Below are 27,977 nucleotides of genomic sequence, written 5' to 3'. Positions count from 1 at the left end.
TGCCATGACGGGGGAACAGGGGCTCAGGACTCCGACCCAGTCGGAGCGTAGGGGATCCCTGTTGGTCCTAGGGCTGGCGGCCTGTGTGGAGGCGGTGAGAGGTTAACACTTGACAGTGAGGGAGATCCTAAGTCAATCCAGGGCCCGACAGTTGTGGAATCATTTGCTGAGAAGCCACCCAAGGCCGGGTCAAGGGTTTCATCGCAGGGGCCGGCCAGACCTCAAAGCAGCGCGCGCCCACCTGCCCGCGCGCACTACCACCTCCCTGTACAGACGCGCGCGCCCGCGGGCGTACACACACGCACTCACTCTACTAGTAGACCAGGAGCCAGAGAAGGCGCGTCCCGGGCCGGGATCCCGCCTATTAGGAAAGGAAAACCGGGCGGTGGGCCATCTTGGGAAGGAAAAAAGACGGGAGCCAAGACCTTGACCCAAGAGAAAGCCGAGGACGCGACGAGGCCAGGGGAGAAACCGCGAGGTGCGCTGCGAGCAAACCCGATGCCGCAGAGTCAGGAGCGCCGCTGGCTCCGCAGGCCAGGGCGTAGCCCAGGGAAGGCGCGCCGGGCGGTCTGGTTAGTCCAGGCGCGCTTCCTGGAGGAGTAGGAAGGTTTACCGCCAGAGCAGCAGGGATAAATGGAGGGGGCGGAGCAGGCGGTGGGCCCAGCCGAACGGAGGCCCCCATGCCAAGAAGAGGGGGCGGAGGCCAGCAGCGTGCTTAAAGCCGACTCTGAGGAAACCCTTTCTCGACCCGATGGCGTGACTCTGTGGGTCCCTGAGCCCAACGACTTTCTTCCCAGAAACTTACCAGCCCCGCCCAGCCCCTAACCCTGCGCGAAGCTTGGGCGGCCCGAGGAAGCCGTGTCTACGCGTTCTGGTTAAACCGCCACGGTCTTCCGGGAGCAGCCCGTCCGAAGCTGACCGGAGGGCTGGTGGGCGGGCGGTACCGAGTCTTGGGCTGCACGCCCCCCGCGCAGGGGCGGGGCGGCGGAGCGGCTTTAGGACCCAGGCGCAGCGCGGGGGTGTGTCGCCAGCTCCCTCCGTTGGCCCGCCTGGGACGCCAAGTTTGGGGTGCAGAGGCACGGAGTGAGGATCCCGGGAGTGTGCGCGTGGGTGCAGCCGTCCGGCCGCCGATCGCCAGGGCCGCGGCCACCAAGCGTGTGTTTATTTCGAACCTTGCGGTGGGTGCCTCAGCCGGCGGGCGCGGCGGGAAGGCCGTCTGCTCTCCGCAGGGAAGGCGTGCTAGGCAGGGACGCGGAGCCATCGGGGCACTGGGGGGAATCACGTGTGCCGCCCCTGCAAGGGCTCCGAGCATCGTGGGCGAGAGGGTCGTGGGGGCTTCCCAGCTGGGGTAAAAGTGCGGGGGTGAGTTCGGTCTCGAGGGAATGGGTGTCCCAGTGGGGTAGACAAGCGGAGGAAGGAGACCCAGGGAAGGCATCGTGGACAATGAGCGCTGGATTAATGCTCTGCATCGCCGTGTTGAGATTCTTAAGTTTTTGAACCTATGAGGTAGCCGGTGGAGGGCTGGCGGGGGCTCGGAAGTGGGCGGGACGGAGCGGTGGGTTCCCGAACACCTCTAGCGTTGGGCTTGTCAGAGCCGGACGCTGCTGCCTCCGAAAGTCTCATTTTACATTCTGTGCAGAAGCCTGCCCACTGGTAGGGGTCCCCGGACTCCTGACTGTCCCCTGTGCGGCTGTGAGCAGTCTCCAACGCGGCTTGGGCACCCGAGAGCCAGCGCGGGGTTTGTACAACATTTACTTGCACGTGGGGCGCCGGGCATGGAAGTAGGGTGTGCACCGTAGCCACCCTTCCAGACCCTGGTCACCCTCGTCCTCTGCCCATTTCTGCGGCCTCGGCTGCCAGCTTTACTGCCCCTGCTCCTTCCTCCTTTCTGAATGCAGCCGGGGTTCCCGCTAGTCTGTCGGCATCCTGCCTCCCTCTCCGCAGACCCCCCAGGGTCTCCGAGCCTAGAGGCGCTTTCCTCTCGTGCGCGTGGCCCCTCCTGTGGCTTCCTTCCTTGCACAGCGCGGCCCCAACAGCCGGGACCATCCGGGGACCCGGGGTGGGGGGGTGGGGGAGCGCGCACAGCTCCCCCTTCCCACCCCCCTTGAGGACCAACGGCTCCGCCTCCCAGGAGGCCCAGGGACGTGGCTGTGGCTCGAATGGAAGAAGGCAAATAGAGGGAAGCCGTTGCCCCTTCGCTCCCGTGCTGGGGCACGTGAAGTTGGGGGCGGCTACACGTGTGATGGGTGTGGATGGCCGTCAGTACGGACATGAGAGGACCCATGTGCGGGGAAGAGGGCTGCGGCCCAGGTGCTGGGCTTGGCAGGAAAGGAACAGCAAAAGGAGGTGGTCCTCTACTACAAGGAGGGTAGAGGCGACTTCTCAAGAGACCAGGCCACCGAGTGCTGCAAGCAGTGAATCCCTCACTGTCTCACGGGGTACTGTTAATTACTCGTGGAGAAAACATGCTGAAAACATCTCTCAGGTCTCTCACCTGGGCAGCCCCTAGCAGATGGGCTAAAGAATTACAGGCTTGACTTCCTCCAGCTCCTCAAGAGGGCCCTGCCTAGTACTGTTCCTTGCTGGTTTTTCTTCGAGGTTGGCCTGGGTTGGGTCCCTGGGAAGGGTAAGAAGAAATCAGCAGGGCTGGTGTGGGGTGGAGAGCAGATGGGCACCAGAGACTGTCCAGGGCTGGTCCTTGGAGCTGGTAACAGTTCTTTGGCTTCCCTTGCAGAAAACTCTTCCATCATGTCGCAGAATGGATACGTTGAGGATACAGGTGAGTACACTCAGGTGTGGGTATGTGTGCAGAGAGAGCTCCTTGGTCAAAAGCCTCTAGGGGAGCTAGTCCATCCACCTGGGTGTCCACAGCATTGGCCACCTGTCTGTGGCCCTCTGCTGATGCCGGGATACCTTTGGGGCCTACCCTTCAGGAGGTTGTGGTGTGGTCAGAGAGGCAGCTGAAACTGCCCTGGACACTGGTGGGTCTCTGGTGATCTTGCAGTGCTGTGGCCCCTCTCTTGGGCTATATAGGCCATCTGGTGATGTCCCATGGTTCACTTTTACAATGTTCTGGTTATCTGACCAGCCTTAGGCCAAGTGTTGGGATGCCCACATCCCTCAGTCCCTGCTCAGCCCTGTGAGGGACAGGCTGCCATTGTCCCTCTACAGAAATGTAATTCTGCTTCTGCATTCCCTGGTAGCTCTAGTCTAACTCGCTCTCCCTCACGTCTCTGGACGAGCTCTGCGCTGTGTCTCCTGTGCCCAGACCCAGGAGCTGGCCTAACTCAGAGGGTTGTCTAGTGGGACGGTGCTTGTAGAGTAGTGATGTGCTTGTTCCCAGAGTCCCTAGGGCATGGCGGCTGCATGTGCCAAGCTGCTGGCAGGGGAGTTAGGCATGTGGCTGGGCTGTAGGATGGAGATGGGGACATGGCATCCCAGGAGCCTTGCAGGGACCTGGTGGTGCCAACTGGGCAGGACCTAGGGAGAAGGGGGCAATGTGAGGGGCAGCACGGGGGAATAGTGGGTGCTTTGGGTAACAGGGGAGGCTGGGAAAGGTTGGGGCTGGAGAACCAGGTCGACAAAGCAAAGCGGGCCTGGAATTGGACGGGAAGTTTTTCATGGACATGAGCTCCATGATAAAGGTCAGAAGGACACCTTTTGACCTAATAGCTCTGCTCCGGGCTCTGGGTGTAGTGCAGGCCTGGGGCTAGGTTCCACTAGTCCGTAGGGGCCCTGATAGGGCAGGCCTAGCACCTCCTGTCCAGAAAGGGCCCAGGCTGAGCACAGGATGACATGGGGGGGAACAGGGCCTGGGATGTAGAGAGGAAACCAGCAGGCAGGAGTGGAAGTGAGTCAGGGTGAGTCACTGCCTGGCAGGTATAGGCGTGCTGCTGACCTGTCCCTGTCCCCGCACAGGTGTTGGACATTGGTGGGGTCTGGGCGACAAGGGCCCCTTTCCTGGGATCACCCACAAGTGGTGAACCATAGGGGACCCATAGTCAGGAAGAGGTGCCAGCTTGGCGGAGAGTCGAGCTGGGCCCTTGGGGGACTCACCAGAGAAGAAGCATTCTGTGAGCTTTGAGGAAGGCTCTCTGGGCCTTCCACTTGGAGCACAGGAGCTGGCATACCTGGGGTTCTGGCCAACTGGCCTGAGGTGGGGAGTGACACTGGATCTGAGGAGCCAAGGGTGAGGACAGAGGTAGCGGGGCTGGCTCAGACTGTGTGATCCCAGAGGCTTTGGAGAGCCCCAGTGGGCTTAAGGAAGATCAGATAATTTCCACCTCATGGGGAAGCCTCCCTATAGGAGGGGGCCTGTGCTGTGGGGCAGTCTTAGGAACTGAGAGGCAGACCAAGGGGTCCATGCTCTGGGAGTCCCCAAGTACCATGGCATGCCCCTCCCCCAGCCTGGGGGAGGGCCACGAGGGGGACGGGGCTGAGAGAGGCCTCCCTTCAGCAGGTCCCATCTCCCGTCAGTCCCTGGCTCCACTTCTCTGGCCCTCCTTCCTGGGCCTCGTCTGATGTCTGAACTGTGTCTCCCAGCTTTGATGCTTTGCTTGCAGGCCCTCCCTGGGAGAAAGCACTGCTGGGCCAGTGAGGTGGGGAGGGAGGGCTCTGGCTTGCCTTGGATCCCATCTGGGTAGCCAAGCAGGCACTGGGTCCTGTAACCTGGAGTTTCTCGGAGGGCAGGGTTTAGGCAATCCTAACTGTGTCATTGTACCACGTTCCTGGCTCGAAGTTTGTAGAGTGAACGTGATTTTTCCCAGCCGGAGGATACGTGTGGGTCAGAACAGTGCAAGGCCCAGTTCCTGCAGCTGAAGAATGTTGGAGAAGGTTGTTGGGTGGGGGTTGACGGGGCAGAGCCAAGACTTTTTTATGCTCTGTCTACCTGGCCTGAGGCTGCCTTCCTGGCCCTCGAGGGGCCTCCCTGACCACTCTCTGAGAGTGTACCAAGTGGGATGGCCCAGGGTCCTTGCTCCTTGGTCTTGAAGTCCTTCCTGGGGTGCAGTGCTGACGGCCAGGCCCTCTTGGGGGGGCTCTCTCTTGGTGGTGGTGGGGTCTCCAGGCTACCTGAAGTGTGACACAGATGATGCCTCTGAAACCCACGAGGAGAAGCTGGGGGAAGAGGCCTTCGACACGGTCAACTCCTCCATCGTGTCTGGCGAGAGCATCCGTTTTTTTGTCAACGTCAACCTCGAGGTGCAGCCCACCCAGGCTGGTATGGCAGTTGTAGCAGGGACAGATTGGGGGGGAGGGCAGGGGACTGGGCAGGCATGGCCCCAGTCTGCCGAGAGAGACCTGAAGAGGTGGGTGGTACCCTGAGCCCTCTCCCTTTTTTCTAGCTGACAGTGAATTGCCTGATGGCTGCGGGCTCCTCCACACCTCCCGCAAGGTGGGTGGCCCATCTGCAAACCTGGAGACACTGGGTTCTGGGGCACTAGATCGGAGCGGAGGCAGCTGATCACCCAAGATAGCTCATGCAGCTCCCCTCTCGCTCTACACGGGGATCTCACACTAGCCCAAGGCTGATCTGCGAGCGCCATCCCTCCCGGAAGGGGATGCTGGTCCTGATGGGAAGGAGCAGCCAGGGACTGTGGAGGAGAGGCCCAGGCAATGGCAGCATGTCTCACTCATGGGCCATTGTGGGATCCCCCCAGTACCTGAAGTTAAAGAACTTCGAGGAAGAGATCCGCGCGCATCGGGACATCGATGGCTTCCTGGCACGGGCCAGCATCATCCTGAATGAGCCGGCCACCTCGCTGGATGACGTGCTGCGGGCCATGGTATTCCGCGTCGCCCGCGACCCCAACAACGTCGAGCCTGACTGCAACTTGGACCTGCTCATGTCCATGCTCTTCACTGATGCGGGGGCCCCCATGGCAGGTGTGGGTTGGTTACGCCCGCCTCCCCCTCCTCACCTGGGCGGGCAGATGAGGGAGGTGGGCCGGCTGACCCTCCTATCCCCCTCTCACCTGTCCTCAGTCCACCTGCTGTCGGATACCATCCAAGGAGTCACTGCCACAGTCACGGGGGTGCAATACCAGCAGTCGTGGCTCTGCATCATGTGAGTTGCCAGGCCACCACATCCGGCCTGCCTGTGTCCTGTTGGAGCCAGGCGCCCACGTCCCTGCAGAGGCTGGCCCACCCAGTCTAGGGGAAAGGATGTGAGCGCTCCTAACCCATTTGATCGTCTTTTTGTCCCTAGCAGAAGTCACTGGGGGGTTGAAATTGGGTACTCTGGGTGGTGTCCCCCCTCCAAGTGTGGCAACTGTGTGCTGTGTGCCCTCCCCTGCCAGCTGCATCTCCAAGTACCTGCATAAGCGGCACGTGTGCATCAGCCGCCTGGATCGCCCGCAGAACTGGGGGGAGAATTCCTGTGAGGTTCGGTTTGTCATCCTGGTGCTGGCCCCACCCAAGATGGTGAGGAGAGGCCTTTGGGGGGGCTTCCGTTCTGGGCAGGAGGGTTCCAGGTCGCCTTGGAGGCATCTCTCCATGTGCTGGGGTACCCCACACTGGGCCTCTGAAGATCTCATTCCCACCCTGTCCTTTCATCTCAGACCTCCTGGGTTTCTCTGAAGCATTCTTGCTAGGTCCTCATCAAGCCCTAACTTCCCCAGAGATTGCTGGAAAATTGTAATTCCTCTCTGATGGAAAAGAGATACTTTTTAAATTATTCAAATGTAGGGGCCTTTCTTTGGCCTGCCCCGACCTAAACCTTGTAGTTGGCTGATGATGATTGGCAGATGTGATTCCCCCCATGCCCCACCCCCAGAAAAGCACGAAGACCGCGACGGAGGTGGGGCGCACCTTCGCCACCATGTTCTTGGACATCACCTTCCGCCAGAAGCTCCTGAAGACCCGCACAGTGGAAGAATTCAAGGAGGCCCTGGTACACCAGAGGCAGCTGCTCACCACGAACCAGGCTCCAGCCCCCAACATGAAGAACTACGTGAGCTCCGTCTGCTTTCTGAGGCCCCCCCAGGTACGGGGTCCAGGGGGACCTGGGTGGGTGGCGTGGGGCGTTGGCCTCAGTACTAACTGGCACCCTGCCACAGCACCTGCAGCCCAAAGACTTTCTCCCTGTGGGGAAGGGCATCCGAGAGGACTTCGCCCGCAGGTTCCCCGTGTATCCACTGGACTTCACTGATGGTACGTGACCCTGTGGTTCCCCCCGAGCTTGGCCTGTGGCTCCGACCACAGGACAACAGATGTGCCTGTTTGGCACCCCCCAACACACTCTCTGTCCTGTCCCCCATCCTAGGCATTATCGGGAAGAACAGGGCAGTGGGCAAATACATCACCACCACCCTGTTCCTCTACTTCGCCTGCCTCCTGCCCACGATCGCTTTTGGGTCCCTCAATGATGAGAACACTGATGGGGCCATTGGTGAGGGGCTGGAGGTCGGTGGGGAGGGCTGGGTGGGGCCCAGAATTGTGCTGCCCTCCTGACCACCCGACTCCTCAGATGTTCAGAAGACCATGGCCGGGCAGAGCATTGGGGGCCTCTTGTACGCACTGTTCTCCGGGCAGCCGCTGGTGGTGCTGCTGACAACTGCGCCGCTGGCCCTCTACATCCACGGTGCGGTGGGGTTGTGGTGGGGAGAGGGCGTGGCGGTCCCTGGCCCAAGCCTGGGGCCCTGACTGTCCGCCCCCGTCCCGCTGCCTGCAGTGATCCGCGGCATCTGTGACGACTACAATCTGGACTTTAACACCTTCTACGCTTGGACAGGCCTGTGGAACAGCTTCTTCCTCGCTGTTTATGCCCTCTTCAACCTCAGCCTGATCATGCGTCTCTTCAAGAGGTGACTGGGCCTTCCTTGACCTGCTGGGGCCTTCAGGCAGGAGGGGGAGACCATGGCGGGGCGTCTGGGTCAGCCTCCATGCCAGCATCGGACGTCCTGTAACCCTAGAGGGGGTGGGGTGCCCCCAAGGGGAAAGCTTGGGACTGGTCGTCCTTGTGGCAGTAGGAGGTGAGGGGCCACACCGAGGATCAGGGGAGCCTCCCCCCACAACCAGTCACCCCCATCTTATGAGGCATATCACCCCCCGGCAGGTCAACAGAAGAGATCATTGCCTTGTTCATCTCCATCACATTCATGCTGGATGCTGTCAAGGGCATGGTCAAAAGTGGGTATCTGGCCAGTCACTACTTGTCGTAGAGGGATCTGGGTTAGTGGGTTACAGGCCGTGCCTGGGGCAGTCAAGCAGCATGCAGGCTAAGGTGGTTCCCGGGCTCAGGGCACTCTGGGGAGCAGCATCCTTGTGCTGGAGGGTGACAGGGCTGCCCCAGGTAGGATCCAGAGGCACTTGGCCAGGCTTGATGAGCTAGCAGAGACAGGGCAGAGGAACAAGGACAAGTGGTAGGAGTGCTGGGTGGGTGGGCAAGTCGATGGGATCCTGGCTTATGCAGAAGACCAGCTTCTCCGCAGTCTCCCAGAACCCAGTTGGCTGAGGCCTTTGGCCTGTATCCACAGTCTTCCAGAAGTACTACTATAGCAACCCCCATGGGAACTACAACATAGATCGCAGTTCCCTGGTGAGCCTGCTGGGCCTCAGCACCAGTCTCAACGCCAGCTTCCACACTGCCCTCAATACCAGCCTCCTGGGCAGCCCGCCGGAGCTGACCCCAATGAGCATCAATCCCAACCAGTACCCGGGCCGGGATACTGCTGTGCTCAGCCTCCTGATCATGCTGGGCACGCTCTGGCTGGGCTACACCCTCTACCAGTTCAAGAAGAGGTGAGGGGGACCTAGAGGCGAGGGTAAGGGGATGTGAGCCCCTGGACCATACTGATACACCCACCTGTGCCCCCAGCCCCTACCTGCACCCTTACATGCGGGAGACCCTGTCAGACTGTGCCCTGCCCATCTCGGTGCTCACCTTCTCCCTCATTTGCTCCTACGGCTTCCGGGAAATTAAGAGTGAGTTGTGGCTGTACTGGAACAGGGGCAGGCTTGGGTGGGGGGCCCCCATGGAGCTGGTGGCTGGAGCAGGGTCTGTACCTGGCTGCAGTGAGCAAGTTCCGCTACAACCCCAGTGAGAGCCTGTTTAAGATAGCTGAGATGCAGTCGCTGTCCCTGGGGGCCGTCGGCAGTGCCATGGGCCTCGGCTTCCTGCTCTCCATGCTCTTCTTCATCGAGCAGAACCTGGTGGCTGCCTTGGCCAATGCACCAGAGAACAGGTTTGCAGGGCTGGGCAGGGAGGGCTGAGCAGGGTGCCCCACCCTCCTGGGGGCCAGCAGGGGTTCTATCCACAGCCCCTGACTTTCTGCTGCAGACTAGTGAAGGGCACGGCCTACCACTGGGACCTCCTGCTCATCGCCATCATCAACACGGGGCTGTCTCTGTTTGGGATGCCCTGGATCCACGCCGCCTACCCCCACTCCCCACTGCATGTGCGGGCACTGGCTCAGGTGGAGGACCGTGTGGAGCATGGGCACATCTGTGAGACGTGAGTGTGAGGGTGGCACCACGAGGCAAGAATCACGTGGGCTCTAAGATGAAGTAGTCTGGAGCCCCATGTGACCTCGGGAGGGATGGGGCCCTAAAGTGTCCTAGCCTGGGAACCACATGTGACCTGAGATGAGGTGTGACCTAGTGGCCCAGGGCTGGAGCTGATCCAGTGCTCTGGGACCACGCAGGATCGTGAGCGTGAGGGAGACGCGGCTGACCAGCCTAGGTGCCAGCATCCTGGTGGGCTTCTCCCTCCTGCTGCTGCCCTTCCCGCTGCAGTGGATCCCCAAGCCGGTGCTCTACGGCCTCTTCCTCTATATCGCCCTCACCTCCATCGACGCCAACCAGCTCTTTGAGCGTCTGGCCCTGCTGCTCAAGGACCAGGTGAGGATCTGGCCTGGAGCAGGGCTGTGGGTGGCAGGTACAGCGGCACCAGACCTGCCCACACCTGGCCCCTCCCACCCACAGGCCTCGTACCCACCCACCCATTACGTCCGGAGGGTGCCCCAGAGGAAGATACACTACTTCACAGGGCTGCAGGTCCTGCAGCTGCTGCTGCTCTGTGCCTTCGGCATGAGCCCCCTGCCCTACATGAAGATGATCTTCCCCCTCATCATGATCGCCATGATCCCCATCCGGTAAGGGGGGTGGCGGCCGGGAGGGGTGCCCTCCGCCTCCCCCCGGACCCCGCATTCATCCTTCTGCCTGTCCTCCCCTCTCCCCCCAGCTACAAGCTGCTGCCCCAAATCATTGAAGCCAAATATCTGGATGCCATGGATGCTGAGCACTGACTGACGGGCCCTGGCACACCCTGTTCATCTGTCCTTCCTGGTCTTCCTAGCCTGGCTGTGCCTTCTTATGGGGAGGTGTGGGTGTCTTGGAGTGCTGCTCTATGCCGCGCCCTCTCCCAGCTGTCCCAACAGGCCTAGGGCATCTGTGACTTGTGGGGGTTCTGTGGTGTGTGCCTGCACTCCCCATTGCCCTTTGCTTTGGGTGAAAACTGCTCAGGGCAGCCTCTGCCCAGGGTGGGACTAAGCAGGACGGATTTTCTTTTGATAAAAGAGTCAGATGCCTGAGAGAGAAACCATTTCCTTGATTGTGTAAGGAATTCACTGTACGCACATTAGAGAATAAAGCTCCTGTTTCTATGCTTCCACGTGCTGTCTCCATCCCTGTTGCCCTGCCCCAGCCTCTGAAGGCCACCTGAGGGCCCTGGGGAGGAGGGATGAGAGGGGTTCCCACGTGCCGGTTGCCCTCTGTGTGCTGTCACCTCTGCTCAGCACAGTGGACGCGGGCCCAGCAGGGAAATGTGGAGGACCCAGGAGGACTTTGTGCTGCCAGGGACCAAGGGAAGTGTCTACGAAGACCCTGAGAGGGCTTGGGGCCAGTGAAGAGCATGGCTGGTGTGGAGAAATCAGCAGGGCTGACAGCAAAGGGCCCTGACCCCGAGGCAGCTGCAAAGCAGCCTGACCTGGGACTGAAAACAGGCGTGTGTAGGTCAGACTGGCAGTTTTGAACTATCTGGTCTGTTGGGTAGACCCTAGAATTTATAGGTAGGGGGTGTGGGGTGGCACAGGAGCTGCATCCCACACCAGGGCAGCGCAGGGGACGAAGGGAAGTGGAAGAAAGCAGACAGTGGGGACTGGGTGGATGGAGGGGAGGGGCTGCCACGTTTCTGGCTCTGTCATTTGGGGGCTGGCCACGGTGCATGACAGTGGCAGCAGGCAGTGGGGGCCACCCATCTGAGGCTCAGGGGAGCCCCCCTGTCCGTACCTAGGAGCAGCAGCAGTGATACACAGAGCGCCTGCCTCATAGACACCCCATTACATCATCTTTTAGAACTTTGGCTGGACAAATATTTACACCACAGACCAAGGGCGCAGACGAGAAGACTGCTACATCCAAAACCACAAAAAAGGACTAAAATCTCGATATACAAAGAATTCTTGTAAACCAGCGCAAAGACAATGCCTCTGGTAGAAAAGAGGCAAAGGCTGTGAACAGGAGAAGGGGAGGCTGAAATGGTAGCAGGGATGGCGAGAGATGCTCAGATGCTCAGACACCCTGGAAATCTAAGAAATGCAAGCCAGCAGCAAGGTGGCACCTTCCGCCTGGTGGACTGGCAAAAATCAGGCTGGCTGGACCATCAGGAGGGAGATAGGGGGGCCCTCGTGTACTGATGGAAGGAGTGGGGACGGGGGCACAATCAAGACATCTCACGCTCTTAACTGAGCAATGCTGTTCTGTGGGGATGGGTAGCCAAAGTTAAAAAGGGGGACAGTTGAGCGCTGGCCTGCGAACCAAAGGATCATCAGTTCGATTCCCAGTCAGGGCACATGCCTGGTTTGCAGGCCAGCTCCCCAGTGGGGGGCATGTGAGAGGCAACCACACACTGATGTTTCTCTCCCTGTTTCTCCCTTTCCCTCCCTAAAAATAAATTAAATTTTTAAAAAAAGGTGGACAGAAAGTGTATCATGTGCCAGGACAGAACTCTGGGAAAGAAGCTGATTTAACAAATAGGGATGCCTTGCCCCAAGCTGCATATACCTGCTGCACCCATGTGGCACATGAGCCTTTGGGGCCCCCTCCCCAGTAGCCTGGGTATCCCTGAGGGTGGGGTCACGTCCAGAATCACCAGGCAGACCCCCCCAGCACCCCACATCAGCCCAGCCCAGCCAGACATCATCTGCCACCAAGGAGACAACTCAGAGGAGGCTCAGCTGCTGGCGCATTCTGGGGAAACGACCCAGCTGGGCCTCAGAGGGAAGAGTCGGGGGCAAGACCTGGCCTTAGCCGCATGCACAAGGGGAAGAAACAAAGGTTAAACCTACGTGCCAGACCACACTGCTAGGACTAAAGGAAATGGCCTGGAGGGTCCGGGCCCTTCTCCAGAGCTGCCTGTGAGCACAGAGGTAACCCTGGGAGTGACCCACCAGCACTGAGGACTGCGCCATGCCCCCTCCCCTGGCCGCGGCACACAACAGGCTTTCCTGAACATCCTCAGGGGTGGGCACCTCCTCCTCACCAAACACCTGCAGGAAAGGCAAGGGAACCACCCCAGGCCTCCAAAGTCTCTCCCAGAGAATGGTTTCACCAGGGCATGGTGAGGTTCTGGGGCAGCTGGGCTGGGCCTCCTGAGGGGCCTGAAGGCCCCAGGTGAATATGGCATGTGAGCCCAACTGGGGTCAAGGACTAATCCCTGTCCCTGCCATAAAAATGCACTTGGCATTATAATCATTAGCCAACATTTGAGCTGCTAATAATAACCCCGCAAAGCAAAAGCACTAGACATCCCACATAGCCCACCTCCAACCCAGCAAACACTGCGGAGACCAGCTGGGCAATGGCATCATCTGATGGGTGGGTGGGCAGCATAGATCTGTATGGAAAAGGCCAGCCCTCGATCTGAGACTTAAAGAACGAAAGGAAAGACGCAACACTCAGGCCAGCACGGGCATGCGAAAGCTCTGGACACAGCGCTGTCCTTGTCCCCTCAACACCCCTTGCCTGCCTGAGAAGTTTCCTACTCCTGCCAAAGGGGACTCAGGAGATACACACCTGCCCGAGGCAGGTTTCAAAGCAGGTACATCCAGTTTATTTTGGAGTGCCTTCCAGAATTTTTATTTGCAACATTTTAAAAACGCTAAGACTATTTGTGTGGTTCTTCCCCAAACCTTCAATCCTGCCAAGGCTAGTTTAACACCTGATCCGAGGCTTTGGAGAGACTGCTGGATTCCCAACAGCAAGAGAGTGGTGTCCCTTGCCCAGTTTCTCTAAACAGAGCCACCTGCTTCTCCAGACTGGTGAGGCTGTCAAGTCTCAATACCCCCAGGAAGTAACCCTGAAGGACATACTTGGCCGGGGGGGGGGGGGGGAGGGGGGGGGGCGCCTGCCCTGATGGGCCTCAGGCTAGCCCTCCCCAGATCCCCGGCAAGCATGCTCATTGCTGGCCCCAAGAGAAGTCAGGCCGCCGAAGTATTCCTGCAGCTCACGCAGGGCCCGGAAGCGATGGGAGATGGCATTCTTCTCAGCTTTGGGCATCTCTGCATACCTAAGAGGTGACAGCAGCAGCTCAGAGTAGGGACACCATGTCGGGGAGGGCGTATATCCCCCACCCCATTCCATAGCCCAGAGCTCAAGGAGTCCCCAGGAAAGGGTAATGGGGCCACCAGCTCCTAGCAGCCAGTTAAGATCTTAAAAATTGCCAAGTTTTAGATTCCCCGGTAGGTAGAAACCCCTATTACGGAATGGGGAAGGATACTGAACTTGCTCTAGCATGTCCAGAAGTCATTAAGGGAAGCTAGGGACGGAGACAGAGCTGCATATCTGTGGACAGGAAGCCATGGGGACTGGCAGAACGGACACAGCAGTGTCCTCTAGTGCACTGCGGGGGAGGGGGCCACATGGGGCAGCCGGCCAGTGGCCCATCCTCCGTGCCAGGACTCCGGCGAGGTGAGGATCCCACACCCCAACGGTGGGCTTCAGATCCATGCTGTCCAGTATGTGGCCACTAGCCACATGTGGCCCTTTAAATTTAAATCAACTACAACTGAATAAAAAGAATTGCAATTCCTCAGTCACCCTAACCACATTTTATTGTCTTATAGGGTCTTCCTTTTAATTTTTTTTTAAGACAGAGAGAGAGAAACAACAAATTATTGTTCCACTTATTTATGCATTCACTGGTTGATTCTTGTATGTGCCCTGACTGGGAATCGAACCCACTACCTTGGCAATGGGTAATGCTCTAACCAACTGAGCTACCGGGCCAGGGCAGCCCCAACCACATTTAATTTTTAAATTTTTTTTCCAACCACATTTTAAATTCCCCACAGCCACTTGTGGCTAATTGCTCCTGGACTGGACAGCGCAGCTATAGAACATTTCTGCTACCAGAGAGCATTCTCGGACAGTGATCTTTTCTGTTGTCCTGAGCCATGTCCGGCCTTTGTGAGGTCTCGGGCCGTGCTCCCTACGGGTCCTCCAGCCTGGAAAACCTGGCTCCAATAGAGGCCAACATGTCCCATGGAAATAAGAGGGGAAATGGATATGAAATACTGAGATCACTCAGCACTGTGGGGGTTTGATGTGATGGCCACCAAAGGCTGCAAAAGTGTTAACATTTTTCCAAACTAAATGAGGGGGTCAGAAGACCATCCCACAAAACTGTCAGATATATACAGGACAAGCCACGGTCAGAGAGGGAAAGCCACTGAAGTCACACAGCGGTTCTGCTGTGCGCTGGAGCCTGAGCCTGGGTCTCTCCCAGCTACGCCTGGCTGCCTTCCCCACCTTGGACTGGGCCACCCGGATTCCTTGCGTCCACCCCAGCAGAGATGCCTTCAGCTGGAACGGCACCCTCAGAGCCTGCTCCATCCACATCCGCGTGCCTGCACACTTGGGCGGGGCACCGACCCAGTGCAGATCAGGGCTAGCCTGACCCCAGGAAGAGCCTGGGCTCCTTACGTTTGCTCGTATCCATCCGGCTGAAAGCAGGGGTCCCAGCCAAAGTCCCGGCAGCCTCGGGGTACCACAATCCGGCCCTGCCAGAGGAAAGGGAGACAGGTGTCACTGGGCATGGAGGAGAGGCACTAGGAGGAAAGTAGTAGCCAGTCTGAGTTTAGTTTATGGATTTGGTTAAATCCTATTTACTAATACATGGTTTCAGGGGTCCATGGTACCTGCAAATGTTTGCTAAACATGTAAATAAAATGCACAGTGGGACAGCTCTCCCCTCACACCCAGGGAGGAACCACGCACTCAATATCCCCAGAGCCACCCTCCCTCCAGGCAGCTCTAAGCTGTGACCTACTGAAGAGAGTCAACTGCGAAAACCTGACAGAAAACATTTTCTCCCACACGTGAAGCGAAGGGCCCTGAACTGGGCAGACAAGCCCCATGCCTGCTCCTGTGACCGCATTTCTCGAAATGCAAGGGAGACTAACAATTAGGTGAAAACGTCACAGAAATTACTTAGCGCGATGTTTAACATATAAACGAGCCCAATAAATACTGGCTGTGATAGGTAGGTTCCACCGGAAAAATGTCAGAGAACTAATGACGGTCCAGGGTCATGAAGTGTCCTGCTGCCATGAAAGCAATAAAAGAAAAAGCTAATTTAAAAAAATGTAAGAGAGGTAGTAGAGGACAGGGACTAGCCACATAAATGTCCAGTTATTTGGACCAAAGGCAAACTCTGCTCCTGCCAGCAGGGAGCTGTGAGCCTGAGGCGGTCACCGAGCTTCTCTGAACCACACCCAAGTAACACATGTGTTTGAACATCTGCAGTGAGGTAGGTAGTTATGTCCACGCTGGGGTACAGGAGGCCCGGCCTTGCTCTCACAAAATGACCTTAAGCAAAACAGGCATCAAACCAGTAAACAAGTGACCAAAGGCAAAATGTTTTACAGGGAACAAACAGGGAGCTGGACTCGAGAACAGGATGGAATGACCTGGGAAGGCCTCAGGGGTGCCAAGGCCCAGAAACGGAGAAGCACTTGGCACATCTGTGTTGAAAGGCCAACGTATTTGGGTTCAGGTGAGAGCAGAACATGGGGAAACAGGGCCACCTCAGATAAAGTGGGGGCTGGGGAGCAACAAAGTGCACAAAGCAGCCAAAGCTGGGGAGACGAGAGGGGACGGCGGGGACTGCAGTGCCTGGACTCTTATCAGCAAGGCTCATGGTTGTTCAAACTTCTGATTTTTGAGAGAATGTTCCTGTGTTCATAGTATTCAGAAGAGCCAAAATGTAGAAGCAATAAACGTCCATCGATTGAGAATGGACAAAGAAAATGTGGCATAGACGTAATGGAATGTTATTCAGCCTTAAAAACAAATGAAGCCCTGGCCGGGCGGCTCAGTTGCAGCATTGTTTGATCCCTGGCTGGGGCGCATGTGGGAAGCCACCGACTGATGTTTCTCTCTCCCACTTCCTCTCTCTAGGATCAATGGATATGTCCTCAAGTGAGGGTAAAAAAAATTATGAAAAAAAAATCATGAAATTCTATTACAACATGGATCATCCTTGGGAAATAAGAGTAAATGAAATAAGCTAGTCACAAAAAGACAAACACTAGAGGATTCTATAAAGTGTCTCAAGTTGTCAAAGTCTTAGAAACAGAAAGTGGAATGGTGGTGGGCAGGGGCAAGGGAGAGGGGGAAAGGAGAGTCGTTCTATGGGCACAGTTTCAATTTTGTAACATGAAAAAGTTGTAGGCCCTGGGGTCAGAATGTTGTCCCGACATGACAAGACTGTGCCCAAAACTGTGGGTTTGGTCCCTCGTCGGGGCACATACAAGGCTCAACCAATGAAGGCATAAATGAGTGGAACAACAAAATTGATGTTTCTCTCTTTCTAGCTCACTCCCCCCATCTAAAATCAATTTTTAGGAACTTCCAGTCAAGATGGAGGCGTAGGTAGATACACTGTGTCACACAACCAAAGGACAACAACAAATTTTAAAACAAAAAACAACCAGAACTACAGAAAAACAAACTGTATGGAAGTCCAACAACCAAGGAGATAAAGAAGACACATTCATCCAGACCAGTAGGAGGGGTGGAGACGGGCAGCCGGACAGAGAGGATGAGTGGCGAGGTGGCAGCTGGCGGAACAGGCAGTCCCACATTTGCGTGCAGATAAACTGGGAAGAACAACTGGGGAGTGAGACAGACCACACAACCCAGGGTTCCAACGTGGGGAAATAAAGCATCAAAACCTCTGGCTGTAAAAACTTATGTGAATAGTGGGAGAAACTCCCAGCCTCACAGGAGAGTTCCTTGGAGAAACCACAGGGTCCCAGAACGTACACAAACCACCCACCTGGCAATCAGCACCAGAAGGGCCCAATTTGCTTGTGGGAAACAGGGGAAGTGACTGAAAGCCAGCAGAGAGCGGAGCAAGCGGCACTGTACCCTCTTGGACTCCTCCCCACCACACTGCGCCATAATACAGTGATGTGGGTTGCCCCTTCCTGGCAAATACCTAAGGCTCTGCCTCCTACAACGTAATAGGTGCACAGAGACAAAAAAAGATGGGCCAAATGAAAGAACAGATCAAAGCTCCCAAAACAGAACTAGGCGACAAAGAGATAGCCAACCTATCAGATGCACAGTTCAAAACACTGGTAATCAGGATGCTCAGAAATGGTTGAGTATGGTTGCAAAGTAGAAGAAAAAGTGAAGACTACGAAAAGTGAAATAAAGCAAAATGTACAGGGAACCAAAAGTGAAGGGATGAAACCATAACTCAAATCAACAATTTGGACCAGAAGCAAGAAATAAACATTCAACAGGAATAGAATGAAGACACAAGAATTCAAAACTATGAGGAGAGGCTTAGGAACCTCCAGGACAACTTTAAACATTCCAACATCCGAATTATACGGGTGCCAGAAGGAGAAGAGGAAGAACAAGAAATTGAAAATTTATTTGAACAAATAATGAAGGAGAACTTCCCCAATCTGGCAAAGGAAATAGACTTTCAGGAAGTCCGGCAAGCTCAGAGAGTCCCAAAAAAGTTGGACTCAAGGAAGCACACACCAAGGCACATCATAATTCCATTAGCCAAGATTAAAGATAAGGAGAGAATCTTAAAAGCAGCAAGAGAAAAGGACATAATTACCTACAAAGGAGTTCCCATAAGACTGTCAGCTGATTTCTCCAAAGAAACCTTGCAGGCAAGAAGGGGCTAGAAAGAAGTATTCCAAGTCATGAAAGGCAAGGACCTACATTCAAGATTGCTCTATTCATCAAAGCTTTCATTTAGAATGGAAGGGCAGATAAAGTGCTTCTCTGATAAGGTCAAGTTAAAGGAGTTCATCATCACCAAGACCTTATTAAAATGTTAAGAAGACTTATCTAAGAAAAAGATGATCAAAAATATGAACAGTAAAATGACAATAAACTCACAACTACCAACAACTGAACCTATAAAACAAAAACAAACTAAAACAACTAGAACAGGAACAGAACCACAGAAATGGAGATCACATGGAGGGTTATCAGTGGGGACGGGGAGGGAGAGAGGGGGAAAAGGTACAGGGAATAAGAAGCATAAATGGTAGACAGAAAATAGACAGGGGGAGGTTGAGAATGGTATGGGAAATGGAAAAGTGAAAGTACTTATATGTACGACCCATGGACATGAATTAAGGGGGAGGGAAATGCTGGTGGGCAGGGGGGAGCGCAGGGCACAGGGGAATAAAGGAGAGGAAAAAATGGGACAACCTTAATAGCATAATCAATAAAATATATTTAAAAAATCAATTTTTAAAAAGTTCTAGAGATCTGTTGTACAATAGTGTGCATATAGTTAACACTACTGTACTGTACACTTAAAAATGGCGGTAGATGATTTTATGTGTTTTGAACACACACGTTAAAAACCACATAGTGCAGACAGGACGCCTCTGTGGTCAGCCCCTGTGGAGTCTCTGGGACAGGGCTTTGTGGGATACAGTGGGACTCGGATTTTATCCTGAACAGAAGGGACAAAGGGGGAGTGAAACGCCAGAAGGTGCACTCTTGTCACCCTGCCACAAGGACGGAATACATGGACAGGGGGGTGGGGGTGGGGGGCGACAGCTCAGAGAGTGGTGCGGACCCTGTGAGAAGCAGGTGAACCTCGCGGCAGGTAAGCAGGAGGTGTTGAAGGGCAGTTGGGAAAGGAATGAGTTGGGGAGAAGATTCTATGTAAACGTGAAAAGCTGGAAAGGCTATGAGATTTTCAAGGGAAGCTGTAGCCTCAGTAGTTGTCCTCTTTAGTTTCCACATCTGCTTCTCAGGAGGGCATACGGTGCAGACCTCTGGGTGCACGTGAGCCACGTGCGTCTCCCTCAAACAGGATCCTCAGGGAGCACACAGATTTCAGGATTGACGGCACTTCTATTTGTGGTGCCCAGGGGCAGTTCTGGGCAAAGTCCTGGAGACCATCCCCTCTCCCCTCCTTCAGAAGACCCCAGGCGGTCAGCTGGAGTCGCAGCGCCCCCTAGCGGCATGTGGTAAACCAGCATGGGTACGCACCGAGGTCCGGCCCCTGAACAGGAGCACAGGCTCACTTGCAACCCCAGTGCTGAATGCGAATGTGCAGAGTGCATAGGCTGACTTGTCCTCGAACCCGGCCAGGAGTTGGTGGAGACCTGCGGGCAAGTACAGTGAGAGCTCAGTGCAATCTGTCCTGCCCAGCCACCACTCCCAACCCTGAGGCCCTGAATTAGGGGGAAAGCACCAAAGTGGGGGGCTTATGTTATCAGATAGGCTTTGTGCTGATAAACCTGGAAGTTGGATCATGAGGACATAGGGCTCATTATTCTATTCTACTACTATACGTGTTTAAATGCTCATTAATATAAAGTGTTTTTAGAAGCACCTAAAAAGGGAACTTTTGGGCCTGCACCTGTAGGTGACAGGGCATGCACTGCTGGGGCCCAGGAGGGGAAGACCCCAGTCCCCAGGCCAGGCACTGGCTGAGGCAAGGACAGGCAAGCAGTCAGTAGGGCCAGTCCTCTCCGCCAAAATCAACGGTAGTCCCTTTGTCCCACAAATTCACAGCTCCCACCACCCCTTTGCCATCCACTCCTCCCACATCTCAGTGCTCCCTGAGCTAGGTGTGCATGGAAAGTGGGAGCTTCGGGTTATAGATGGGGAAGCTGAGGTGAACAGGCCCCGTGCTGGGGCTGGAACCTGAGATTCCTAATTACTATTTGGGGCCCTCCCCTAGCCCACCGCCAGATTCTCAGCTCCCAACAGATCCAAAGGAAGAAATAAAGGGGACAATACCTTCAGGCTTTAACTTCTCCAGAAACCACTTTCTGCAAGACAAGTAAAGGCAAGTCGGACACCAGGAGAAGACAGATCTAACCAGCTTCTTCTTTGGGGTGCACCCCCACCCCAGGACAGATGAGGGGCTGACATGATAAAGAATGTCTCTCCTCAAAATGAGGACAAATCCTCCAATAGGAAAAAGGAAATGGGGGCAAAGAGGCAATGCTTAGAAGAATCAACAATGCAATGAAGGCCTCCAGCTGACTGGTAATTAGGGAAATGTAAATTAAAACCTCACGCGGCAGCATTTCGCACTCGCCACATTGCAGATATACAGCAGTGCATCCTGTAAGCGTATATGGGTGCTGCTGCCTTGGCAAACGTATTGGCAACCCACAGTTAAAGATACACGTATCCAAGACCCAGGAACAGTGCTGCTAAGCATTTGCTCTCCAACCCCAGAGACAGGTATTCAAATTGGTACCCTAGAGATACATAAAGACCTTCTGAGGGGGTTCAGGGCACTGAATATTTTAAGAAAATCCATTTTCAAATCTTGGTTTCCTTATTTTCTCTTTCCTGAAACCGATCTGCCCATGAATGTACCTCTTCAACAGGTGGGTCTCCCTTGCACATCTCCACTTACACAATAACATTCTCACACTTTACAAAAGAAATGCATGCCTTTCCTCCAACCCTAATCCTTCCTCTGGACAATGTGAAATATCAGTATTGATGCCAAGACAGTGAATGAACCGCAATATCAGGTAACCAATCATTTCCAAGTTCAGGTGGTTTTCTGGGTAGGACTCTGCAAGGGAGGGTGGGGGGGAGCACTCACATGTAGGGACCAGGGAGGCCCCCTAGGGCATTGAAGCACAGACAGGTGTCTTCTACAAGTACAGGCCCCTTCACCTGCAGCACAAGGAAATGCAACCCTGAGACCTACCACCAGCAGCAGGCCCTGCCGCAGCAGGCCATCCAAGCTGGGGCAGGCCCACATCTAGTTGGGATCTGCCACTGTCACAGCAGCAGCAGCAGCAGAAGACAAAAGTCCACTTACTACTAGGATTAGCCCTCGGCTTATCTCTTATATCCCTCTTAGAGTTAAGAACACCAAAGCCTTGGCAGGTTGTACAGACTGCTCCAGGCACAGCAACAGAAAAGATGGGATTCATACTCAGGCAGCCTGACCCATCAGAAAGTGCTCTTTCTCAGGCCCACAGAGATAAGTGAGTGCAGGGGTGGGTGCATGGGGGGAGAATGCAGGGACTGGAATGCATGTATCTGAGAATTAGGGAGAGAGAATTATGTGTGTGGCAGTCTGGGGAGATACTATGCAGTCATGCTTGAGAAAGGCAGTATTCTAGGGCCAACACGAACTGACCCCAGAATAGCTAGGCCTGGGCAGGTCCTTAAAGTCATAACAAACTGTGCCCACCTTATTATTCTCCACTTATCCCCAGTAGGCACAGGCCCCAGGAGCCCCCAGGACAAGAGAAGTGAGTGGAAAACACATGCAGAGCAAGCACCTGGCGGGCTGCCTCCCGACACTTCTGTATGGAAATCTCATCAGGCTCTCCCTGGTACTCCGGCACTTAGGGGGAAAAAGACACAGAGAGTCAGGTCACCAGCAGACAGAGAAATCAAACCGTCTTTTAAAAATAAAACAGAACAGAGACATACGGTCAATTTTCTGTGCCACCAAAGTACATGGAAACTTGTCTCCTAGAATCTGAATGACCTGTTCCAAAATGAAAGAACATTTAACACCATTTGTTAACGATTTCCCATCATTACACAAGCTGCCATCCACCATTCTCACGAGGCAATTCTCCTGCCAGGCCCCTAGAGCTTACCAAGTCAGGCCCCTGAGCCTCAGCCCAGCCTGCAGGGTCCACCCCAGCAGGTCATCTCCCTCATCTCCGCAGTCTCCTACTTCAGGTCTCGGTTTATGCTAACCACCCACCCAGAACACCCTCTTTCCTTCTCAATGCCCCCATATTCCTAGGCCAGGAATTCTCTATCAGGTATTACCCAGAATAGAGGAGGCCTGTGAATTTGGACAGGGGGAAAAACACCTATTTTTTAAAATTAATTTATTTTTTATTGTATTTATTGGGGTGGCATTGGTTTAAAAATACCTCCTTATGAGAGAACCAAGATGGCGGCGTAGGTAGACATACTGCGCCTCCTCGCACAACCAGAACTGACAGAGAATCGAACAGCAAGGGGGACCAACACCAAGAAAATAGAAAATAACCATTCATCCAGACTGGTAGGAGGGGCGGAGACGGGCACCGGGGTGGAGAGGACTCGCGTGGCTGTGGCGGGACTGAGACTGGCGGAGTGTGGGACAAATGGTGCAGGCAGTCCGAGCACTAGCAGACCCTGCGGCCCCACATCTGCACAGATAAACCGAGAGGGCCGGACTCAGAGTGGCGGAGAGTGGGGCAGGCAGAGTGGCGGGTAGCACCCCGCGGCACCAAATTCACCCACAGATAAACCTGACGAACGGCGGGCAACGAAGCAGACCGTGCAACCCAGGGCTCCAGCTCCGGGAAATAAAGCCTCAAACCTCTGATTGAAAGTGCCCCGGGGGGTTGGGGCAGCAGCAGGAGAGACTCCCAGCCTCACAGGAGAGGTCGTTGGAGAGACCCACAGGGGCCTAGAGTGTGCACAGGCCCACCCACTCGGGAACCAGCACCAGAGGGGCCCAGTTTGATTGTGGGTAGCTGAGTGAAGGATTGAAATCCGGAGGAGAGTGAGGCAGGCGCCATTGCTCCCACTCGGCCCCTCCCCCTCGTACAGCGTCACAGCTCAGCGACCAGCATTACCCCGCCCTGGTGAACACCTAAGGCTCCGCCCCTTAAAGTAACAGAAGCGCCAAGACAAAAAAAAAAAAAAAAAAAAATGGCCCAAATGACAGAACACTTCAAAGCTCCAGAAAAAATACAACTAAGCGACGAAGAGATAGCCAACCTATCGGATGCACAGTTCAAAGCACTGGTTATCAATATGCTCACAGACTTGGTTGAATCTATTCGAAAAACAGATGAAAAAATGAAGCCTATGCTAAGAGAAACAAAGGAAAATGTACAGGGAACCAATAGTGATGAGAAGGAAACTGGGACTCAAATCAATGGTGTGGACCAGAAGGAAGAAACAAACATCCAAACAGAAAAGAATGAAGAAACAAGAACTTGGAAAAATGAGGAGAGGCTTAGGAACCTCCCGGACGCCTTGAAACGTTCCCACATCCGAATTATAGGGGTACCAGAAGGAGAAGAGGAAGAACAAAAAATTGAAAACTTATTTGAACAAATAATGAAGGAGAACTTCCCTAATCTGGCAAAGGAAATAGACTTCCGGGAAGTCCAGGAAGCTCAGAGAGTCCCAAAGAAGCTGGACCCAAGGAGGAACACACCAAGGCACATCATAATTACATTACCCAAGATTAAACGCAAGGACCTACATCCAAGATTACTGTATCCAGCAAAGCTATCACTTAGAATGGAAGGGAAGATCAAGTGCTTCTCAGATAAGGTCAAGTTAAAGAAGCTCATCATCACCAAGCCCTTATTATATGAAATGTTAAAGGGAGTTACCTAAGAAAAAGAAGATCAAAAATTGGAACAGTAAAAATGACAGCAAACTCACAGTTATTAACAGCCACACATAAAACAAAAACGAGAGCAAACTAGGCAAACAACTAGAACATGAGGGTTGTCATTAAGGGAGTGGGAGGGGGAGAGAGGGGGAAAGGTACAGAGAATAAGTAGCATAGATGATAGGTGGAAAATAGACAGGGGGAGGGTAAAAATAGTGTAGGAAATGTAGAAGCCAAAGAACTTATAAGTGTGACCTATGGACATGAACTATAGGGGGGGAATGTGGGAGGGAGGGGGGTGGGCAGGATGGAGTGGAGTGGGGGGGGGGAATGGGAGAACTGTAATAGCATAATCAATAAATATATTAAAAAAAAAAAACCTCCTTATTTTCAGTAATCCCTAGCTGAAACTTAGCACCTTTTTCAATTGTGAATATAGAAGCAAAGTAGAATTAGTAGTTCCAATGACCTTTAAACATATTAAAATCACAGATGTCCCCATGTCCCCTTACAGTAATAGCAGATATCTCAAAATATTTACAATTATCATTATTTTAAAATTATGGTAATTACACACACTGCTAGACTGAATCCTTTAATATGTCGATAAAGTAGATGTAACTGATCACAAATATCTGTAATATTTTGAGAATTGTACTTCAATAGATTTCCGTTGTAATTCTATGTATTTTCTTTGCATAGTTAAAGATATTTTCCTGACAAAGGGCCCAGAAGCTTCGTCAGTCTGCCAGTGGGGTGCCATGGCATAATGAGTTAAGACTCCCTGTTTTACTAGCCCTGGCCAGGAAGCTCAGTTGGTTAGAGCATCATCCCAATAAGCCAAGACTCTGGGTTTGATCTCTAGTCTGGACACATACATACAAGAAACAACCAATGAATGCATAAATAAGTGGAACAACAAATCAGTGTTTCTCTCTTCCCCTCTGTCTCTGAAATCAATAAATTTAAAAATTAAAAATTAAATAAAAAGGGAGCACCTTGATTTAAGTATTAAAAACAAAAAGCCTCCCTGTCTCAGGCCAGCTTCCACTCCATCCTCTCCAGCGAGCTTCTCCTGGCCACTCAAGCTCCTTGTTTCTAAATGTGGGACAGCCATGTTCTCAGCTAGAGGCTGAGCCAGGCTTGGGGTCTGGCACCCATCATCTTGCATGGGGCTCTGTTCAGGGTGGTGCTGCCTGTCTGCTTGACTGGTCTGGCCTCAGGATCTCAGGACCTTTTATCAGCATAGGGCTCTGGCTCCTGAGAAGGCCACCCTGTCCTGAAACAGGAGTGCCATCAGTCCCTATGCTGTGCACAAATGAAGGGTCCTCTAATGACTGCACCCCACTGGTCCGCTTCAGATGTATCTAGTGGGCATCATCGTGATTCCCCACACAGGACCCCACCTGCGTGGCCATAGCTGACTGAGCAGGGGCAAACCCTTGACCTAAGCAAGGCCAGTCAGAGCTGGTGTATGGCAGAAGCCTCACTGCCCCTCCATTAGGGCAAGAGGAAACAAAAAGACCCAAATAGGAAAAAGGATGATCATCCAGCGAGACCTACCATGACAGGACAGCCCCTCAAGAGACCCCTGTTAAGGGACATCACAACGTTGTACTTCCACAAGAGTCTGGTGGTTTATATGAGCTCCCTAATGTCTATTATTTGCAGCCAAAGACGTTTCGTCAGCCCTTAGAATCCTCACAGCTAGCCACAAAGTAGCCAGGAGCTTTGGATCCACTGCTTCCTTCACTGTCTCACTATCCCCATTTCACGGATGCTGAAAGAGGCTGGGAGAGGCTGAGAACCACATTTCTAGACCACGGTGGGACGTAGACGGCTCAGTTTGGATGTCCGTTCTATGCTCTGTCCGGCCCCTGCCACCCCCGCGCCAGCAGCGAGGTCTGCATCAGCTCCAAATTGGTGTCGGGATCCCGGTTTGAGGTCTAGCTCAATAAGTGACCTTTGGGACAGGTGCTAAGGGCCCCACCATTCCTTCGGCTCCCACAATCTCTGTCTTTTTCCGCACCGCCCGACTCCGCGCGGTCCAACCCCTTCCACACCTGAGTCAGACCTATCCCGGCAGGTCTGCCTCTCCACTCCTCCTTCGCGTCTCCTCCTACATGCTTCCTCCTCCTGGAAGCTACTTCTCCGCCGACCTGACCACAAGCTACCCACCCAGCCGCCTCCTGGCCGGCCTCCCACACCCTACTGGTACCTCTTCCAGTTTCTTGGCGTTCCCCGTGACAAACACTATCTTCTTCCCGGCCAGGGAGGCCGCCATGGCGAGCCTCGGTTATCTGGCAGTCCCGCCGGAAGCCCCTCTACCTCGGGTTACCGGCACTTCCGGCTGGAGGCGGAAGCGGATGGCTGGGCGTCCAGCCAGTGGTCCCGGTGAAGACGGTATGGGATCCCGTTACGCGCCTCTGGCGGCGATGACAGCCTACCCGCCTTAGCGGGGAAAGGCCGCGCTGGGCGCCCGGAGTCCTTGCTCAGGCACCTGGCGAGCAGAGTGCCGTTTTTCTCCATGAGCAGCCTGGGCGCGGGGCGCTAGAGTAGGAGAAAGTGGCGCGGCTCCCCTGTGCCGAATGCAAGGGTCTTCCTAGGTGCAGATTGAGTGCTCGGAGACCACTCTCCCACCAAGGGACGCTTTTTTCACGGACCAGAAGAGACCTCCAGCCACCCGTCCCACCAACGCTTTCACCCCTCTCTGGTACTTGGGTACCGAGGGGAGCTGGAAAAGCCCTCGTCCCTACCCCGAGGCCGCTGATGAGCGGCACCTCCAAGGCTGACTCTGAGAACAGTCTTTTTTGGGCCAGGGCTGCCAGTCTGAGGTCGTTATCCTGACCTCACCTTCAGCCCCGGTCTTTTAGCTCCTCCTCCCCCGCTAGCTGTGAACTACTTGACTGTGAACTTAAACTTGGCATAGTCTAGCAGGAGTGTCCAACCTTTTGGTGTCTCTGGGCCACACATTAAATACATTGTGAGATGTAATCACACACACAAAAATCTCATGTTTTATGTAAATTTATGATTTTGTGTTGGGTCGCATTCTGGGGCCACAAGTTGGACACCCCTGGTCTAAATAAAGCAAGGCTGGTCTTTTCACCCATCCTCCGGGGTTGGGACTTGAGTATCTTGATTCCCTTGTCCCTCCAGCCTCCCAATTCATCATCCCTTCTCCATCCTCACTCAGTCAGATCTTTGCATCCTGAATATAGAAAAGAACAATGTGCCCCAGCAGACCCTCCTGGGTGACAGGCCCTGAACCACGGCTGACCCCCTCATTGGGCAAGTCACTTGTCTCCCTCCTCCAGGGGCTCATTATAATTAGGGCAGATTCAGGGCCAGCTCTACTCCTGGTGAAGCAACTTTCGACAGAGGAGTATCAGTACTCTGGAGTTCTATCAGTACCTGGAAGAATTTGCCTAACGTTAATGACCTCTGATAATCTCTACTTTTTTTAAGACCCCAGAATTCATCCTTAGGGAATATTTAGAATTCCATGCTCTCTAAAAACTTTGCTCAGTGACCATAGCGTTAGTATTGCACAGGCTAAAAGGCATTACTGTGTTCTAGGGCAGGTCCTAAAGTTTCTGGGTCAGTGCCCTTTCCACAAGGTGATTTGTGAAGCTCCATGGAGTTGATTTTGGAAGTAGTGGGTTAGAATTAAGGAGTGGGTAGCCCTCTCTCTATGTCATCTATTTTCCTTCTTCATGACATCATAGCAAATCCTCAGGGAGGTGGAGGGGCAGAGGTTTCCTTGATCCAAGCGGACCTCCTGGCTGTTGAAAGCTTCAGCTACACCCTTATGCTAGGAGGAGCTCGCCAGGGACTGGACACAGGCACCTGGTGTACCTCAGACAAGTAGTACCATGTGCCGTGGGCAGTGCAGCGACCCTGGGAGGGCTGGGCACTGAGAGAACCACCTAGGTTGGGGTGGCTGATCAGTCACAGCTAGCTGTGGCAGCTCACAAAGGGTTAATAAGCTGGGAGTATTGTAAATGGATATTCAATTTCAATAGATAGACCTCACTCTAAATCTGAAGGCCTTGGAGCCCAAGAGCTTGAGGAGAAAACAAAAGTCTGTGTATGTGTGATGTCTGGTCAGGACTCCTGGTTGGAAGTGTCAGAAAATCCTCTTAGGCAA

At 54.2% G+C, this 27,977-nt stretch overlaps 2 protein-coding genes across 8 annotated transcripts; one reads left to right on the top strand and one right to left on the bottom strand.

The window, feature by feature from the left end:
- The first annotated feature begins 392 nt into the window (after positions 1-392).
- SLC4A11 (solute carrier family 4 member 11) lies at positions 393-10,609 on the top strand. 5 transcript variants are annotated; one of them, XM_053927306.1, is made up of 21 exons: positions 1,015-1,178; positions 1,640-1,692; positions 2,735-2,779; positions 5,066-5,218; positions 5,343-5,392; positions 5,658-5,883; positions 5,983-6,064; positions 6,297-6,420; positions 6,773-6,982; positions 7,056-7,149; positions 7,262-7,387; positions 7,466-7,579; positions 7,670-7,802; positions 8,054-8,127; positions 8,475-8,739; positions 8,816-8,922; positions 9,014-9,182; positions 9,278-9,451; positions 9,642-9,837; positions 9,922-10,091; positions 10,181-10,609. In XM_053927306.1, the coding sequence occupies exons 3-21, from the start codon at positions 2,749-2,751 to the stop codon at positions 10,242-10,244; spliced, it is 2,562 nt and encodes an 853-aa protein (XP_053783281.1). In that variant the 5' UTR covers positions 1,015-1,178; positions 1,640-1,692; positions 2,735-2,748; the 3' UTR covers positions 10,245-10,609. The 5 variants fall into 5 exon arrangements, with proteins under 5 accessions (XP_024415464.2, XP_053783281.1, XP_053783280.1 ...); XM_053927305.1 differs by having other exon boundaries at positions 1,640-1,738; XM_024559696.4 differs by lacking the exons at positions 1,015-1,178; positions 1,640-1,692 and adding an exon at positions 393-478.
- Positions 10,610-13,032: 2,423 nt separating this feature from the next.
- On the bottom strand, positions 13,033-26,430 carry ITPA (inosine triphosphatase). 3 transcript variants are annotated; one of them, XM_071221778.1, is made up of 9 exons: positions 26,046-26,428; positions 21,904-21,961; positions 21,750-21,814; positions 21,059-21,132; positions 20,233-20,264; positions 19,477-19,592; positions 15,329-15,375; positions 14,920-14,996; positions 13,033-13,504 (listed from the first exon to the last, which is right to left on the bottom strand). In XM_071221778.1, exons 1-9 carry the CDS (start codon positions 26,109-26,111, stop codon positions 13,416-13,418), a joined length of 624 nt encoding a protein of 207 aa, XP_071077879.1. In that variant the 5' UTR covers positions 26,112-26,428; the 3' UTR covers positions 13,033-13,415. The 3 variants fall into 3 exon arrangements, with proteins under 3 accessions (XP_071077879.1, XP_045050401.2, XP_024415246.2); XM_045194466.3 differs by lacking the exon at positions 15,329-15,375 and having other exon boundaries at positions 20,233-20,360; positions 26,046-26,430; XM_024559478.3 differs by lacking the exon at positions 15,329-15,375 and having other exon boundaries at positions 26,046-26,208.
- Between the last annotated feature and the right edge of the window lie 1,547 nt (positions 26,431-27,977).

This window comes from Desmodus rotundus, chromosome 6 (genome assembly GCF_022682495.2).
Source record: "Desmodus rotundus isolate HL8 chromosome 6, HLdesRot8A.1, whole genome shotgun sequence".
In the NCBI taxonomy this organism is placed as follows: Eukaryota; Metazoa; Chordata; class Mammalia; order Chiroptera; family Phyllostomidae; genus Desmodus; species Desmodus rotundus.
Note: the sequence above shows the minus strand (reverse complement) of the source record. Positions and strands in the feature narration are given on the sequence as shown.